This window comes from Syzygium oleosum, unplaced genomic scaffold, assembly GCF_021117445.2.
Source record: "Syzygium oleosum isolate NSW1041296 unplaced genomic scaffold, Sole_v2.1 Sole_v2.03, whole genome shotgun sequence".
NCBI lineage: Eukaryota > Viridiplantae > Streptophyta > Magnoliopsida > Myrtales > Myrtaceae > Syzygium > Syzygium oleosum.
The window spans coordinates 20,439,229-20,457,544 of NW_026607487.1; the positions used below are offsets into that span (position 1 = coordinate 20,439,229).

An 18,316-nucleotide genomic window follows, 5' to 3' on the forward strand; every position below is an offset into this window, starting at 1 on the left:
TAAGTCCACGACTTTATCGTGCAATTAGAGAAGATAGAGGTGTGTATGAACTCAAGGAAGGAATGATCCTAGCATATTCGCCGAGCACTCGCTAGCGAACTCTACATTTGAATGGTAACTTTTGCTCTCGATATGATAACGGGAGTCGATGCCGGCTATTGGGTATGTAGTTTTTATTGAATTAATAAAATATTTAAGTTATTTAAACAGCGTTAATAGGAGAAGAACCCCCAACATAGGTATTGTTGTAGCACGATGAAATCACAAACTTGGGATTATACTTCCTGGTTATGAAAGTTACACTCGAGGGTCGATCTAACTAGTGATGGGGAGGTGAGGATTAGCGATGTTAATTGCAGCATGCAGAGTACTAATCGTGATTATTTGTAATAATGGAAATTCAATGCGAAAGGAGATAAAGACATAAAAACATGCCATTTGGTGCTTGTGGCCCATAAATAAGAAGGAAAAAAGGTGGTCCCGGCGGGGCTCGAACCCGCGACCTTCGGCTCATAAGACCAACGCTCTAACCAACTGAGCTACGGGACCTCTTGATGTCCATTTGGCCTCGCTTTCTTATTTGACTACATTTCGCGTTCGAAAGCAGTCTCACCTCCATCAAATCGACTGCCATCCAGGCATCTTGGGACAGCTAATTCAGTAGTGTCTCTCCTCTTCTCGCCGGATATGTCCTGCTGCCTTTGTGAATCGTTCGTGACAAGTGACTAATCAAACTCAACTTGTTTTGCTTGTGACATGTAACCGATCAAATTTAACGCGTTCCTCACCTAATTTTAGCATGTCAAGTCTCTGCTCCAATGTCTCAAGACTGCAGGACTTTCTCTCTTCCTCTTCCATAACTTCGGATTAAATCCAATTCTCATATCGATTTATGGCGTCCCCATGATTTCTTCCTCCGACTTGTTTATCCATAATCGAATCCACTAAATCTCTCAATTTTCACAATCAAATCTTTCTATCACCGACATTCCTAACACCGCACCGTGTATATTTCGGCTTTAGCTGGTGGGACCTATCTATAAGCTAATTAAAAAGAGAAACCTTACATTAAAGATAAAGTCAGAAACATATGCCGCACTAACCAAGATAGAATGGCGTAGTGCATTCTGCAGGTTTGTCAAAACAATATAAAAAGGGGTACCTTGCAGAGTCCGATTGCACATGTACCTTTCGTGGTGACTAGACAAATATTAAAAAGACATGGAAGAGGACAGAGAGCACGATTGCTTTAGAGAAGCAAAAACTTCGTTGGCGTTACTAGACTTTCCACTCACTCCTCACCTTTCTCTAGGAGCATATACATCTTCAGCAAAGAGCTGACGAGTGCATACGCACAAAGCACCAGATAATCCAGGAACAGATTCCATTAGCTTCTTAAATCGAAGACAGACTTCATGACTCCCTTACGAAGATTCAACCCAGAGATCAAGAACGCATCTTTTCCTTTTTTATATGTTTCATCCATGTTCTATTTGGCGATTCGGATTTTACATGACGACATGCTTCACTGCCTAATTTATTTCCAAAAAATGATTGATTAAGCCCATAGGGCGAGGATGGACATAGATGTAGAACCAAGAGTAAGTGCAACTAAAGATGCCTTCTTCAACCACGGCCCGGATGAATCCATCAACTTGTTGTGGAAAAAATCCGCCGCTATGAGATCGACAAGCGCCATGTAAATGAGTATACCGGACGACAGAGATCCCAGCAGACCTTCCATAATCAATGCGTGAGCACTACTGTCGTCGTAACCTGTCAGCGAGAACACGATCATCCCCAGTATTATCCCCATTGGAGTTGTCACTGAGAACATGAAGCACATGTAGCTCGTCGTCCCGAAGTTGAAACCCGCCTGTCATCATTTGAAGTTCGTAGCATCAATTAGATAATACGGCCAATCAACCGACACGTGATTTGAGCGATCAAATGCTGTGCAACTGTATTCTAGAATTATCTGCATGGTCCGGACACACATAAGTGACATAACAACTCAGACCAAATGCTTATCGAGCATTAACTGGAATAATGGAAATTGCAGGAACGGAGCATGCTGCATCTCTAATCATTGTGCAATATTGGACTGAATCCACGAGAAAGTTCATGATAATGCAATGCTAGGGCTGGCCTCGCACAACCACTTTGAAAGTACAAAGAAGCACCTATGAGAAGTGGACGAATCTACAGATCCATGATTTATCAACACTTAAGGAAGTTACTAACAAAGAAAAATGAAAGTTCCCGAAAAACGTTAAAGAAGTACTATCCCTTAATAACAATTACCAATAAGGAATGAAAAATTATCATCATTTGCAGAGTTTTGCCACGAGAAGAGGACCTGTGATGGTCTTATGCAATAAATCAAAACTTTTGCAGACAAAAGTGAGGTCTGTGTATCTATACCATGAGAAGAGACGGCTATAGATCTGGAGTGAGTAAAACTATCAGTCTATGGCGGTGACCAAAGGAGAAGTTCGTGACTTTGCTTGTGGTCTGCAGGGTTTCAAATTGATGAAATCTCAATACAATAATCCAAACTTCCACAGTCAGGATCGAGCGAAGGCTAGAACCGAACTTCCAAGTGATAACCCGATTGGGAATACAAGCAGCATTTGAAACAATGGATTCATCACCATTCAGATGACTTGTCCGTGTCGGTGTTCTCCACTCTTTATGACAAATTATCAAACATTTGGTGATCATTCGAACGCATAATCACCAATATGGGAAGTGGAAGTATTAGCCTTCACAAAGATCCCGCGCAACAAGGAACACATCTCCCATCCTTATTAACTAGCGAAGATTCACTAACTCTATCAGTACCTTCCATAATCAGCTGCTAATTTCAAGATAATCTATAGCTAATCACACACAAAGAAGGATATAATAAGCAAGTGGGGCCATAGCCCACTGAATTTCCACACACTCAACCTAACAATCGGCTACTAAATTCCGATGAGCTGAAGGATCCTAACAAAGAGAAATTAGCAATTGAGAAGCAAGAAAAACAAGGTTTTTGGACGCACCTGAGCTATGCAACCGCCGAGACCCATGCCTTCGAAAATCTGGTGAAAGGCCAAGGCAGCGACGAGGGGCCTGATCGTGCATTGGTTCTGGGACATGCCCATCGTGACCCCGATTATCACCGAGTGGAATATAATTCCAATCTCCAGCACCTGCGACACCAACTTCTGCTTCAGCTTCACCAGTTCCTCGGCCTGATCGGCACCGCAACTGGCCCCGAGCTCGGCCGATTCGACGACCCCCAGCTCGGCCAGCTTCTTCTCCTCGTGGGTGCCGATGGGCTTGTACGGCGCCTGGCTGCTGTGCTCCACGTGGGAGCTGGCGGTGATGTCGACAAAGAGGGCGAGGAGGGCGCCGAAGAGGGTGACGAGGCCGGCGAAGGGGAAGTCCTTCCAGGGGTGGCGGGAGGCGACGGCGCAGTCGGAGAGGGCGTCGAAGGCGTCCGGGAGGACGTGGACGAGGGAGGTGGAGAGGATGACGCCGGCGGCGAAGCACTTGATGGCGAGGACGGCCTTGTCGTAGGCGGGCTTGCCTCGGAAGTAACGGGCAAGGAGGACGGGGGAGGAGATGCCCACGACGCTGGTGACGAAGATGACGAGGATGGAGATGAGCTTGAGATGGGTCGCCGCCGCGCTGTCCCTGCAGGCGAGGCCTCGCGCCGTGTCGGTTACGCACCTTACCATCCCTTCTTCTTCTTCTTCTTCTTCTGTTCTTTCTGTTTCTTTGTTGTTGTTGTTGTTGCTGGCCTGCACGGGTTCAGCTACTGTTCAATTCTGCTTCCACTAACTTCCGGTCTTCTTCTTCTTCTTCTTCTTCTTCTTCGTCTTCTTCGTCGTCTGTCGCGGAGTCTCCTCTGGAGATGATGACCAAGAAGATGAGAAACGGTCGTGGGACCTCTTGCATTTAAAGAAGAGCTGCAGCTGCTTCGAGTTAACGACAGTGTGGGAAAAAAATCAAAATTTTACGAGGATCGAATACAAGGCGGAGTGAATTGGAATCTCATGTTTTTGTAACACGATCACGATCGACTGAAAATTACATTTGTCCTAGTATTTGCCGAGGAGGGCAGGCATCGCTAAGGACAACAGTGTCGGGGCCTCAAAAAAACAGATGTTTGATGGGACGCTGCCTAAGTTTTGATTTTGTATAATTTGATTTGATGGGTGGGAGTTTTTCTTCGGTGGAAAAGTCGTCTACTCAGCAATTATGGTGGAAAAGTTGGGCATTTGCATTGACGATATTCGCTGCAGATCCCCCGAATTCTCGTCCACTAACTTGGAGGGGGTTCGGCCACGGGGGTTGTTCCGAACTTTCAGTGCAAGATGCGCTTCTTTCTACCTGTTTTCGAATCTATTCCCTATGGTATGCACAGACAAGAGAAAGTCCGCTGGACTGGACTGGTGTTTTGCAGAAACTCTCCGTCTCTCGAGTCGGATAGAATTTCGGCTCCCCTGCACGATAATTTTTTTTGACCTCACCTTGTGAGAATAGCGAGTGTTTATCTATATGTGTTGCTCCGGGATCCTGCGTCTCCAAGCGGCTCGGATGAGCTCCGGCGTTCCCGGGGGCACATTGAGTGATGAGTGTACGATGGTTCTGGACCGTCAATTTCACTATCGTCAGTTTTTGTAATATTGATGGTGCATTCGGAGCATTTTGAGTATTCGATCGATTTCTATCGAGTGCGACAGTCTCTCAATCGATACGTCTTCGTGGGTTTGCAGTGAGCCATTTTTGGGTCGGGTGAAAAAGTGGGTGGGTTCATATACACATTTGCCAGGCTTTACTATTCTTTCTTTCAGCCAGAATTTGCAAGATCCGCTACCTCTGGATCAAAAGCGTCAACTATTCTTACGATTACATAAGTCGAGCTAAAGCCCATAGATGTGTTTTGAATTGTGGACCGTCAATTAACACGTGAGGCAAGGAATAAGGATCAGAGTCCGATTTTTTTTTTAATTTTGATGGGCCTAACTCGTAATCCAGCTCTCCTCAATCCCTGGAGATTGCGACTTCAGAGACCAACAAATTACCCTTGAGATCCAATCCAGCCCATCTTGAAAAAATTAGTCAATTCGAAAACAGAGACGATAGTAGTTTTCTTATTTAATTTTAAGAGGACCCTTTTGGGTTTTTAGGAAGTTGAGAGCAAAGGAGATGTGTTTCCTAGCAAGTTTTCTGTGAAAAAAGTAGAAAAAAAATCATCTAACCAAATCCGACCTCATGACAAATTCATCGGATCCCCTAAGAAATCACAATCATCGTCTGTTTGATTTGTTACAATTAAGGAATTAATGTGTATATATCTTGCATAATTTGCGTGTGCAGCAAGTCGTATCGACGCTCATGTTATGTTTGTAAAGTTTTCATATCCAGAACGCACCGATCAATGGAGCTGCATGATTAGACCTTCCATCCACATAAATCAAGAAACATGAATCAACCTTTAATTGTTGCCATGCCGGCGGCTCACACTATTGATCACTACGAATGATCCCGAGAAAACCCATAAAAGTCCGTGCACCTGCGAATCATAAACCTGTAAGTTTGCTGCAATTGCCATCGTTTTCATTTGCCCAGTGCGCACTAGCGATGCCATTCAAAGCCTCACCAACGTTTCCATCATTATTATCACTCTAATCATCGTCGAGATAAACTATTAGTGACCCTAATTATTTCTCGAAGGTGCTTCTAAAGCACAAAAAAGGATCGATCAGAAAAGACGGCTCGGAGAGAGTTTCCATCCATGGCAGGAGAACAATCAATATTGCTTTACCTAATCTCAGTATTATTGATGACTTGAGAGCCTCCAACCAACTTGATTTGTCTCTTTTTCCTCTCGAACTGGAAAGCAATGGGCATTGCAGAATCATTATTGCTCCTTGAATTTAGTCCACGTCTTCCATAAACAATTACAAAGATACATCGGTGTTGCTCTTACATGAACATACATATCAGCTCGGCCTAAAAGTTTAAAAGGCCTCCTCATCTTCATTCACATGGCTTTTTCCTTCATTTGGATAGGGTTTCAGTCTTGGAGAAATGAGAGACCAGGTTTCTCAAATTTGCAGTGTTATGAAAGTTAGAATTTCCCAAGTGAGGACAAGTGAACAAAAACAGCTTGGACTACTATGGAGGGAGGGGCTACATTGGTCCACACATATACAGATTGGTGCACAGAGTGGAGGTTTCGAACAGAGACATTGGATGGTGGCACCTAATTAAGGAAATCTTCTTTCAGATTATTTATCAACCATGTGAAAGGAACAATAAGTAGGAACAACATCATGTGTGCATGAGGTGGGGGCCCCAGGGTTTCTGGCTCGTACTTGGAAACCATAGAAAGATGTACAGACCATATACGGCGTTTCCGAAAAACGCGGCATTGAATTGCCCTGGTCATATGAGCCGGGTCCCATTCTTTACATGAAATGGATTGTTGACATACTATCAATATTTCTCGAGAGGTTTAATTAATGTACATGTGCTCCATTCGATAATCTCATAAACCAAGTCGGATTCCAAAATCATGTGCGATATTTAATTCACACCATACTCATCAGACAACATTTGGCCAAGGCTTTGGAGGGCTGTCACGGTCATTTTGTGCCCAAGCCCTACATGTTTTTCTTTTGTGGTTGTACCTATACATCTCTAGGGTCTACAAAAAGGGCTCTTGTTGGGGGGCTCCTTGTGATCTCTTGTAAGCTGCTTTGCTCCTCATTGTTCAAGGCCTTGATGCACCACAAGTCTTCAGGGCAGGAGAGCAATTTCCAATGTGGGATGTGAAGCCTCACTACGTCTCTGGCTCCGATTTCCGTGACCACAAGCTTGCAATCCTTGGACTTGCGAGCCATGTTCCGCACGAATTGGCACAGGGTCCGAACCAGCAGAGCCGAGGACTTGCCCTCACAGTGCATTCCGTACATGAAGTAAAATCCAAATGGGTCGACAAAATCCGGTATCGCTGGGACTTTAAAGCATGGAAAGAATCGGTCCATCAACCTACAACTCTTGGTGTATATCAAGCATGATAAAGGTGCTCTCCCCTGCACCCTAAGCTTGAACACCTCCGCACTGTTCCATACACTAACCATGGCCCAGTCCCTTGGACCTCGCCAATACTCCAAGCCGGTCGATACGCTCTCGTATCTGATGTCTTCCCATGCTTCTCCTTTGTAGTAAGCCACCCATGTGCCCAAACTCAGCCTGTTCTCAAGTATATTATCAATGTCGCTAGGGAAGAACTCGGCCGAGCTCATGAACTTCTGGTACAGCAGCTTGGCTTCTTTTGTCCCGAGCTTCTTGATTTCGACATGCGAAGGCAAGTGAAGAGCCCTGTAGGGGCTAACAGGGTTCACAAGTATAGCAGGTGTCCGGAACTTGACGTAGCCAAGGCTGTCGACGAAGAGCTTGATGGAGGCTTTGTTCTCCTTGTCGGTGGCCATGTATGCGAACTCGACGTGGTTGGAGACGAACCATTGTTCTAGAGAGCGCACCAACCTCGAACCGACCCCTTGACGACGATGATGGGGTGCAACCCTCAGGCCAAGTATGTAGCCCACCCTGGCTAAACCTAAGTTCCCATGAAGCCTCGCCATCGTCACCAACTTTATAGAGCCTTGGATGACACCAACCAATTCATTGTCCGACTCAGCCACCTAACGTAAAATGATACCCACGTACTAATGTCAGCTCTTGGATAAGACATAAAGAAAAAGAGAAACAGATCATCATTCATCATCGAATGGAGAAATGATGCGCTCATGATAAGGGTTTTTTTTTACCAGCATGTAGAAAGAGGGACTATTTCGGATCCTACAGATGGGGTCACCCAAAGTGTCAGTGAAGAGAAAGACGCGATCAGCTGGCCCTACAATCTCACAACCTCGCTCCAGCTCTTCCACGCGAGCGCGATCTTTTTCACCATCATAGCTTCGTATCTTGAGTTCTCTGTACAGTACTTGAACCATTTTATTGATCAATAAGGGGACTCTGTGAGGGCACTGCTAGGTGTACTTGCGGGCGGCTGGATTATGCAAAGAGAAGGTGGAGGAAGTGAGATTAAATAATAAGATGAGATAGAGCGAAACTTCAGGAGAGATATAATGCCAGTGACTTAAGTATTGCACATGGAGGGAAGAGGAGAGAGCCTTTGGCTATGATTTATATTGGAGAGGAGAGAGGGAGAGAGAGAGAGAGAGGTAGGGAGAGGGAGGGAGGAATGTGTTTTCTATCACCATCAAACCTAGCTAGCTAGGGGTTTTGATGAGTACTAGATAATAATATCTAGAAGCGACGTGAGAAAGTTTATAATTTTCTATTTTAGATATAAATAAAACTCTCGAAGAATTATCATTGTAACAATCAAATCTATTTTAGATGAGACTAGATTCCAAAAAAAAAAGCGGAAATAATCACATGCGATGATGATCATTTAGTAGTGAATCTTATTTACATATTATCATGAGGCATCATTCATCCGATATAAAACTTAGGGCATCATAAACTCTCTCACTTAAACCACTAACTTAATCATCAATGATGAGCTATACTGCCCAACGATACTTCCCCTTTTGAAATCCGATCTATTCTTATCAGATTGGCATCCTAAAAGTCTGTCGGGAGCCGCATTTTATCCGAGCTCTCTCTCTTTGGCGATCACCTTTCACCCTTATCAAATCAGGTTGCACCGGTTTCTTTGCGGTTCAAAATGATGTACAAACCATCCGAAATATGCTACACGATTTTGCAAATCAAATTTTTTTTTCCATTGTACGTCTAAAAATCATTTGTTCTTATTGGCCTCTAATGACAATATTCCTAGACAGCAAAAAGGTGATTGATAATGAGTGAACGGTGTGCTTTTGTCGTCTAGCATTTGGCCATCATTAGCTTAATTAAGCCCATCCACGTTGGGATCACCTCAGCCTCACGCCACCGTGCACGCCGGGGCTGCGTGCGTTGGTGGCCAGCCCATGATTTCTTCCTCCAGAAATCAAAAGCAGAAAAGTGGAAATCGATCCATTATATTCCAATATCCAGTTTTGTCTTCATATGGCAAGATGGAATGGCGTACCCTCCCCATGTGTCGACCACGCCCATTAAATATCTCCTCAGGATATACGACGCTAGATTATGGCTTTTTCAACCAGATATTCTTCATACTCTATTCACGAGGCAACATTGAGTTTGTGGTTCCCAATGATCGTATGCTATTCACACGTAGATTATATATTATGTCGTTGGGGACAAAGCTACGTGTAATTGTATGTTAGCGGGAGCTGCCAATGATGAAGTTGCTAAGTTAATTAATCTAGTTTAAGAGGCTTGGCCCAATTGCTAGTCTAGGCTTTCTTTTGCAATTGTATAAAATTTTTGTTCTTAGTTTAAAAAAAGAAAAGGGACGAGTCCCCTTTCGCTTTCAGGGCACACTGAGCATTTAATTAGGTGGCCCATTTGTATTTCTTGATTTGCCTGCTGCCGCTTGCATTGCCTTTGAGGGGGGTTGGTCCCGCTCGACACTTAGATTTATGAAAGCGAAAGTCATTCATCCCCATTAGTTCGATGCCCCTCAGCTTTTCATCTGAGAAATACACAAAATACCCATTGAATCTAACCCACATTTTTTGACAAAACGTGCTTCTGTGCGCGGGAGTGGAATCGACTGAGCACCCATGTATTTGTTCATTGATCGAGAGAGGCATCATTAGGATGGATGGAACTCGATTAATTTCGACATTTTTAAGCGTTGCGAGAGCATTTTAATATAGGGAACCACCTTTTCACTTAACTTCAACTACCCTTTATCTCTCTATTTAATAGAGATGGAACTGTTGCCTAGCCCTTAAAATAAGTTAAAGTAGCCCGAGTGCTGGCCACAAAAAAATCATTGGAGTCTAGCTTTTTTGGTTCAAAGCATCGGTTTTGGGGCTACAGTTGGACTGGGACATAAGAAGATCTCTGTCTTGAGGTTTGACTTACGTACAGGAGAGAGCATATAAGGAGATGTCTATTTAAATTTAGAGGCTATCGGTTTTAGGGCGAATAAGTTCTATATCTCAAATCAGGAACCTATCCGGGAGCAAATCATGTTGACTCTGAAACTGGCTTGGAATTTAAAGGGTTAATCCGGGAACCGGTCAAGGCTTTTTTTCTCCTTTTGTTTTATTTCATTTTGCTATATATAGAATATGCATGTTACAAACATGAAAACAATTCATTCTACTTGAGAATAACATATACAATTCCAACAAATACATTCTGTTTAAAAAAAGAGTAAAATAACTTACTCAGGGTTAGAGATAAATATGTTCAAAACCTATTCGATTCTAGGTTCTATCCTAGAACCTAGGAACCAGCCTTGTAGGTTCTAGGTTCCAGGTTCTTGAGTAGAATTGCTAGTTCAAGGTATGGAACTACGAATTGAACCGATCAAGGTCGATTCTCAAATTTTGTAATCGGACCAATCCCCTTGTGAACCGATCAATAAGGCCAGTTCCCAAGTTGAACTAGCTTATAATTCAATTCTCATAAACATATTACAAAAGGCATCACAATAGACACAACTCATCTATCGCTCATTCTCTCAGCACCTCACAAGTACTCCATGTAACTTGAAGGTATCACAAGAAGATCTCCATGTCTTTAGTTGGACTTACCTACACGATGAGAGAGCATAAGAAGATGTCTATTTAATTTAGAGGGGATCGGTTTTAGGGTGAATGGGTTCCATATCTTGAACTTGGAACCTACCATATTTGGGCTCGATTCCCAATTTTGGGAATCAGGAGCTAACCATGTTGACTCTGAAACTGGCTTAAAATTTCATTGGTTAATCCGAGAATTGGTTGAAGAGCTAAATTGGCTAAAGGGATGGGTCATAATTATTATGGAGAACCTGCATGGCACTTGCCATTCGTTGGTTATTAGGAGCATCCCGAAAACGTTTGAGTCGAATCCGGCAAACATAATATTTGTTTTATTATATCATATTTCTATACGATAGTCAGGAGTTCGGGTGCTACAGATTAGCTGCTTGAAGCTTGATCACTAGCCACTTCCACCAGTGGCGGTCGCACAAGCAAGTGAAGTATAATAAGCCAAAACGGGATGCTCCTAAGATCATAGAAGGAATTCATTTTCGCAGCCCCTTGACCTCTTCTCTCAAAAAAGATGCTGGAGGAACTGGATCGAAAAAAAGAGGTATTCTAGTTGTTGGAGAAGAGTTGAGTTGCGCTGAGATACTTACAATTACACAAGCTCAATTAATGGCCGACCTCTTTTCATGATATTCTCCACTTGAGTACACAGTCCCAACGTGTTACATAAGGCAGATATTCGCTCCAATATACGGTTTGCTTCTGCTAGTTGGACAATCAGCTTCTTCTCCTATGCCACCAATTGGTACTAATGGATTAGGGTTGACCCCACGATCGGAAAATAAACAAATAGTTAATATATTAAAAAGGCTTTTTTTTATTCTGGTTTTATTTCATTTTATTATATATATAATAACGTATTCATTTCCAACAAATACATCATGTTTAAAAAAGAAGTAAATCTAACTTACTTAGGGTTAAAGGTAAATTGGTTCAAAGCTGTTTGGTTTCGAGTTCTATCGTAGAACCTAGGAACTAGCATTGCAGGTTCTAGGTTCCAAGTTCCCGGGTAAAATCGCCAGTTCAAGGTATGGAACAAGGAATCGAACCGATCAAGGTTGATTCCCAATTTTTGGAATCGAACCAATCCCCTTATGAACCGATCGGTAAGGCCGGTTCAAGCCAGTTCCCAAGTTGAACTGGTCCATAATTTAACTTTCATAAATATATTACACAAGGCATCGTGATAGACACACACAACTCATCTATCACCCATTCTCTCAATGTGATGGCCCAGGCGGTGGTGCGCGGGGAGGAGGGATGGCGTTGCGTCCGCGCCTCGGTCCTTGGACGTGCGTAGAGAAGGGGCGCGTCTCTTGTCTCACATCGCCTAGAGGAGGGGTTCTGGACTGGCTTATAAGGTTCGGGATTCTCTATCTGTACGTACGCATTTTCTGGGCAAAGCCCAGAGGAACAAATCCGTGATACCGATATTATCACACACACAAACCTCGCAAATTTATGGTGGCCTTCGTTCCAAAGAGAGATGCCGACGCCACGCGCTGCGTGTTGCAGCTGGGCCTGGGATGTGAATTCCCCACAAGAGGACAAATTTCCACAGATCCACCCAATACCTCACATTGCTCATTAATATCCAAGCCAATCCATCATGTGAAGACAAAGATTTCACTTAGCCTAATTCGTATACCAAACTCCATCCAAAACCGTTGGAATTTAGCCAGACCTAACTTCTATAATGACCTAGATTCGATTTAACATATGTACTAAGTTAACACGTAATAAATTTTTTTTTTAAACTCGTGAACGCTCGTTCTCGACCCCGCCCTCCTCTCCCCCTTCGCAAATTGTACATCCTTATTCACTTTGCTTCCCTCTTAAGGAAAAATAGGTAATTGAATTTCCGGCCCAATTAATCTTCACGAAGATACGTATAAGATCAGATCTAAATGGATAGTTGGGAATAAAAAAGTATGTCACATCCGAGTTGAACGCTCCGACGCCGTCCGATATTATTGAATTCTCCCCCCCTCCCCCTTCTTCGTGGCCAATCTTTAACCTACTCAGTTCCAACAACCCCCACGCCAGCACTTTCTTCACTAATCATAAGACCCCCGTTCTTACCGGAAAAAGACACGTAAAAGAAGAAGCCCCATTATATGATACGCAGCCCCTTAGCCAATCGCCAAGTGTACCAGCGTGGAAAGGAAAATTCCCTTCTGGGCCCCGAGACGAACGAATCAAGACCCGGATGCCCTCCTCCCCCCCCCCCCCCCACTATCTTCAAAAGGACGATGGTGACATTGCTTTTCTCTTGTCACTCGATTCATGAGAGGGAATAAGAGAGAATACACACAGACATTCGTGTTCTCGTAGTGCTCCGGGAAGCGTTCATTCTGTCGTCCTCGTTTTTTCCTTGCGTACATCATGCTGTCTGCACTGTACTCCATGCTTTCCTCTAGAGGATTTTGATATGTCCTAATGCTTCCACGTGGAAAATTTCTGCTTCGTATTTTATTGCTAGTGCGTGGGGTGAATTCCAAAAAAAAAAATCCCAAAATTAGGTCAATTCCTAAATCTATTTTGAACTTTTTTTTCTCACAAAAAACCCTAAATTTTAGGTTCAATCCCAAATCTGCCCCGAACTTTTTTTTGTCTCAGAGAAAATCCCAAACTTTAACTTCAGTTCCAAATCTGCCCAGAATTTTGTTTTGTGTAAAAAAAATCAACAAATTTTATTTATTTTCAAAAATATATCCCCGTTATCCGATCCCAACTTGACGCGACACTTCGACGTCGATAACAAATCCACGTCAACAAAGTAATGGGACAATAGGTACAGGTCGATGCTGCATTTCCATTTCGATAACAAATCCAATCCAATAAAAATTATTGTTAGGAACGATAACAAATCCATCCCAAAAAACTTTTTTTAGTATAAAAAAAATTCAATTTTTAGGTTTAGTCCAAATTTGCCCCGAACTTTTCTTTGTCTAAAAAAAAGCCCCTTTACTTTATTAATATGGATTTGTTATCGGCGTAAAAGTGCCACGTCAAGTTGAGATTGAATCACGAAATGTATATTTTTTAAAATAAATTGAATTTTGATGATTTTTTTTTACACAAAACAAAATTTGGGACAGATTTGGATTGGACTTAAAGTTTGGGGTTTTTTCTTAGACAAAAAAAAGTTCGGAGCATATTTGAGAGTGGACCTAAAGTTTTGGGTTTTTTTTAGATAAAAAAAGATTCATGACAAATTTGGGACTTGACCTAAAGTTATGAATTTTTTAGGGAATTAGGCCCTCGTGCGTGTGGGAGACAGAACCAATCGCGAAAAAGATTTAACTTTTCAAATCGAAGGAATGAAATAGCATATTTTGCTTGCAGTTTCCTCATGTGAGCTATATGATCCACAAACTACTAGTTTTGTAATCGAATAGATAGATCTTGAGCTTGACCGAGCAAGTACACGTGAACGAAGGTGGACGATAAATCCTCAACCATATGTGTCGTTGGTAGTATCCACATCTTCTCGAAAGCTAGGCCCGACATGTATGGGGGCTTCGGGAGTTTGGAGGAATGTGATTGGTCGAACCAGGTTTTCTGGGGGATTCTATCCTTTTCCGAATCAAGACAGATCTCAAATCTCAACACCAAGTTCACTTGCCACAAGCGTGCATTCCCAATACCTTGTCAACAATCATCCTTATCCTCACATGCCCAACATCATCAACTTTGGCCACACAATACCACCACGTATTGCTGGGAACATCTTCTTAACATCACAGGCAGCACCGAATCTCAACAGGCAGCGGAAAAAGAGATCGATGGCAATAACAAGTGGAAGTGGCTTGGGTTCGTTTTCATTCGAAGAATTCATTGCGTAGATACATGGGAATTCCATTTCACGTGTCCATGAAGGAAGTGGCCTGATCTAGTGCGCCGAATGGTTCAGACTGCTTCAACCTTACTAAAGTAAACAACACACCATAGTTTAAATCCGAGGTTATCGAATGAAAATGCTCTTGAGTGGAAAAGAAGCTGATAACCCACCAAGACACCTGCAATCTGAGTAAGGAATATCTTGGGAAAACCATCAACATCCACAACTTCAAAGAGAGTTAACAATAGGGAAGAAGCAATCTTCAATCGAGCATTATATTTATATTGTCCAAACATGTTTCGACGGCAATGAAAAGACACGATCAAATGAACAAATTCAAATGAAGATCGCAAACATTCCAGAAGGGGGGAAAAATCATGTCACCGAAGCATCTGTCCTATGAGCTTAAATTCCAAGAGGTATAATTCCACATATATACATGCATTTGCTAATCCAATTCCCATCTTACACTCAATCAGCCGTAAGATAAGAATTCACATAAACAGATACTGCAGAAACTTCACATAAACAGATACTGCAGAAACTTCACATAAACAGAAATAACACTTATATATGAGAGTATATGTACACGCCTAAATAATCTGATGTGCCTACTACTGACTGTTGATTCATTGTGCGACAGATCTAAACATGGATGTCCACTTTCACTACTCGTGCATTAGTAAATCTTGGCCCAATAGGTAGCCGGGGCTCTTAGAGTTGCTTCAAAGAGTTACCGCGTTGTTTGAATAGAAATTGTAGTGATCCAACCTCAGTGGTCTTAACAATTGTAGCTTTGTGTGTCTTTGGTGATCCACTCAACCGATTAGCCCATACACCACTACTGACTACATCCAAATTTTAGAGTGCACAGAAGAAACTTATAATCTAGCATACCAGGGGCCAGGAAGAGAGCAGCCACAAATCCTAAAGTGACAGCTTAGAGAGTGAGTTAACCCTAAAAAACCAACTGTAAACTTTTCTCAAACAACTTCCATGAATCTTAACAGTTAGTACCCACTTATCACTAAAGTCCTCTTCATTCTACCATTTCTAAGACCATTGAGTCAGTCTATGCAAGGTCGATATCAACAGATGAATTTTTGAGCTTGCATATTTAAACAACGAGGTAACTCTCTGATATATTCAAACACTGAGCACTTGTATATGTTTTTTGTAAATTGCTTTCCGCAGTTAGCATACACACCCCTGATATGGCCCCAAAATGTAGCCAGAAACTCACTACTATCTAAACATTTTCCACAGAAACAGCTGTAAGCCTGTGACATGATGGTAAATCAATAAACGACTACGTTCGCATTGATTAGTATTACCTTCTTGGTATGTGATGGGGCTCCAACCCTCCGGAGAGAGAAATTGCCAAAGCAAGGAGAACTGGGTGGAATAATAGCTTGCTTACTCTTGATCCACCACAAGGTTTCTCAAATGGGCTTTAATAAGTATACACAATCAATCACTTATATTTTCAAAGATTGTAAGCTGCACATACAGATCAGTGATGATGTCAATGGACAAACCATTCATCAAGTGGGTGTAACATAGACAGTCTCGAGTTCCCCCTACTCTATTGTCATTTAGTTTCTTCTGTGCTTTCTTCATGGCTCTTCATAGGTTCCATTTGATAACTCCTCACCTGCAACACCGGTTGACCCATTTGATAACCGATTTGTGCTGGTGGAATTTGAATAAGGGGAGTATGTGGAAGCAGGGCTGCCTCGTGAATACCGGTTTTGTGCTGCCGAGCTATTTCTTGCAGCCTTTAAGCGAGCCTTTCTGCCCTGAAAGGAGGAAAGAAGCTAGATAGTAAACAATTATGAACCTGATCATAAATGAAATAAAGCTATTCAACCTAAGATGCTCAACTATAAACTCACCCAAGCTTTGAAACAAACAAAGCAATTCAAACTAAGAGCCAATTCAGTGCATTCAGTTTACACCTAAAGCATATTCAGGAACACAGTCTCACCTTGCCCATGCACTTCTCCAAATGAGGAGCGAACCTTCCAGCCATAATTGATCGTCCACAATTCATGCAGTCAAATATTTCACTGGCTACAGGGGGATGAGTCTGACCAAAAATGTCAACCACATACTTGCTATTTGTTTCACCGCTATTACTAGGATCGGCAGCCCTTACACGAGCTTGGGTGGAAAGCCTCAATTCTTCCTCTTCATCTTCTAAATTTCTATCAAGCCCCAACTTTGCTATTCGATGACACTCGGAGGCAATATCAACAATAATAGAATCGAGGAGATCTCCAAAAAAATGAGATGAAAGCTGGAGCGAAAGAGGAAATAGCAGAAAAATGCGATGAGAGAGTGAACAAATTAATAATCTAGCTAAAAAATAGTTTCTGCAGGAGTCAACATCATCACATAATTACCTTACCAAAAAAAAAAAAAAAACATCATCACATAATTGACTAATTCCAGAAAATTGGGACCTTAATCAAGCTTTATTTATAAAAAAACTATTTCTGGGCAATCTTGCTGAAGCTTGAAGAATGAGAAAGGATTTAGCCATTCCATATGGAACATAATGGAAGAAAAGCTACTATAGAAATCAAGCAACAGGGGAAGCAGAACAGTTAATTCGAGTAGAGATGCAGAAAGGCAATATTGATTCCACAGTGAAAAATTGTTGCAAGAACTGAAACCACTCAAAATCTTCTGAACAGTTGAGACGTCCGCAGTGAAATGAAAGAAGAAACAAAACCAAATAGAGATGCTTCTAACAAGTACTCTAAACAGAACTCCACTGTGAAGCACGAATACAATCCAAACAATGCAACCCTGTCATTTCAAAAGGAACTTCTTTGCAATCTTCCAGCTTTAGCGAGAATCAAAAAGGCATTCAATAGCGCAAAAACTAAAGGTGGTTATTTGCTTCAGGTACAGACAAATCCAAACAAACTTCGTGGATTTCAACCACATCTTTCTTTTGCCCTTCATCGTGCACTGCACAATTCTCCAGCGCAGATAATTGTTGCGTATCGCATTCTCCTGTCAAAAAGCAAAGACGAATCACCTGAGCATCTGGTGATGTATTATCCTCACGCGATGCCGACATGATACCTGAGAAACTGGGAAGAGAACTGAAGCTCAGTTTATGCTGATTAAAAAGCTTATCTTGGCAATGGATGATAAAGTAACTGGGAAAAAGCTCTGTTACTGGCATATTTACGAGCAAGATTGTACCCACAACCTGTTGGCAATAGACTTGGGCATCTTAGCAATTGCTAAGAAGAAGAAGAAGAAGAAGAAGAAGAAGATTCTATTCTTACACTATACGATGAATATGTAATCAACGACATCATGCGGATAATTCCAAATGCTGGCAACATACATGGGAATCCACACGGGAGTCTGAACCATGCCTTGAGATCGATCGCGAAGATCATACAACTACAGAAATTCACATGTTCACGCCATGATCCAACAAGAAGATCATTCCGTGGTTACCTGAAATCGCTCGTTGGCCGCGGATCGCTGGCGATCTGTGTCGCGGGGCGTGGCGCTCGCCGGCGATCCTGGTGTTGAAAGCGAAACCCAAGAAGAGGCGAGCGAAGAGTCCGATTCAAAACCCTAGCAGCCGAAGGAAGGGGGAGACTTTTTGACTTTTGACTATAAATCCAGAAAATGGCTGCAATCATTCGGCAATTAACAAAGACTAAAATGAAAATACTTAGTTAAGATTTCAACATAAAATATAGTTATACCATGTAACATACATGACATAATTTTT

General features: G+C 42.3%; 3 protein-coding genes and 1 non-coding gene across 5 annotated transcripts; all 4 read right to left on the reverse strand.

Moving 5' to 3' along the window:
• Positions 1 to 475: 475 nt before the first annotated feature.
• Positions 476 to 549, reverse strand: TRNAI-UAU (transfer RNA isoleucine (anticodon UAU)). Its single transcript has one exon. It is a non-coding gene; the product is annotated as a tRNA-Ile (tRNA).
• An 818-nt stretch (positions 550 to 1,367) lies between these two features.
• Positions 1,368 to 3,909, reverse strand: LOC115683787 (zinc transporter 6, chloroplastic). Its single transcript, XM_030608395.2, has 2 exons — positions 3,048 to 3,909; positions 1,368 to 1,876 (listed from the first exon to the last, which is right to left on the reverse strand). The coding sequence occupies exons 1-2, from the start codon at positions 3,726 to 3,728 to the stop codon at positions 1,559 to 1,561; spliced, it is 999 nt and encodes a 332-aa protein (XP_030464255.1). The 5' UTR covers positions 3,729 to 3,909; the 3' UTR covers positions 1,368 to 1,558.
• Positions 3,910 to 6,542: 2,633 nt separating this feature from the next.
• On the reverse strand, positions 6,543 to 8,238 carry LOC115683786 (probable N-acetyltransferase HLS1-like). Its single transcript, XM_030608393.2, has 2 exons — positions 7,833 to 8,238; positions 6,543 to 7,706 (listed from the first exon to the last, which is right to left on the reverse strand). The coding sequence occupies exons 1-2, from the start codon at positions 8,016 to 8,018 to the stop codon at positions 6,690 to 6,692; spliced, it is 1,203 nt and encodes a 400-aa protein (XP_030464253.1). The 5' UTR covers positions 8,019 to 8,238; the 3' UTR covers positions 6,543 to 6,689.
• Positions 8,239 to 15,950: 7,712 nt separating this feature from the next.
• On the reverse strand, positions 15,951 to 18,187 carry LOC115683899 (SAGA-associated factor 11). 2 transcript variants are annotated; one of them, XM_030608548.2, is made up of 5 exons: positions 18,038 to 18,187; positions 17,600 to 17,657; positions 16,538 to 16,849; positions 16,297 to 16,349; positions 15,951 to 16,204 (listed from the first exon to the last, which is right to left on the reverse strand). In XM_030608548.2, exons 2-5 carry the CDS (start codon positions 17,639 to 17,641, stop codon positions 16,201 to 16,203), a joined length of 411 nt encoding a protein of 136 aa, XP_030464408.1. In that variant the 5' UTR covers positions 17,642 to 17,657; positions 18,038 to 18,187; the 3' UTR covers positions 15,951 to 16,200. The 2 variants fall into 2 exon arrangements, with proteins under 2 accessions (XP_030464408.1, XP_056165937.1); XM_056309962.1 differs by having other exon boundaries at positions 15,951 to 16,349; positions 18,038 to 18,182.
• Positions 18,188 to 18,316: the final 129 nt, after the last annotated feature.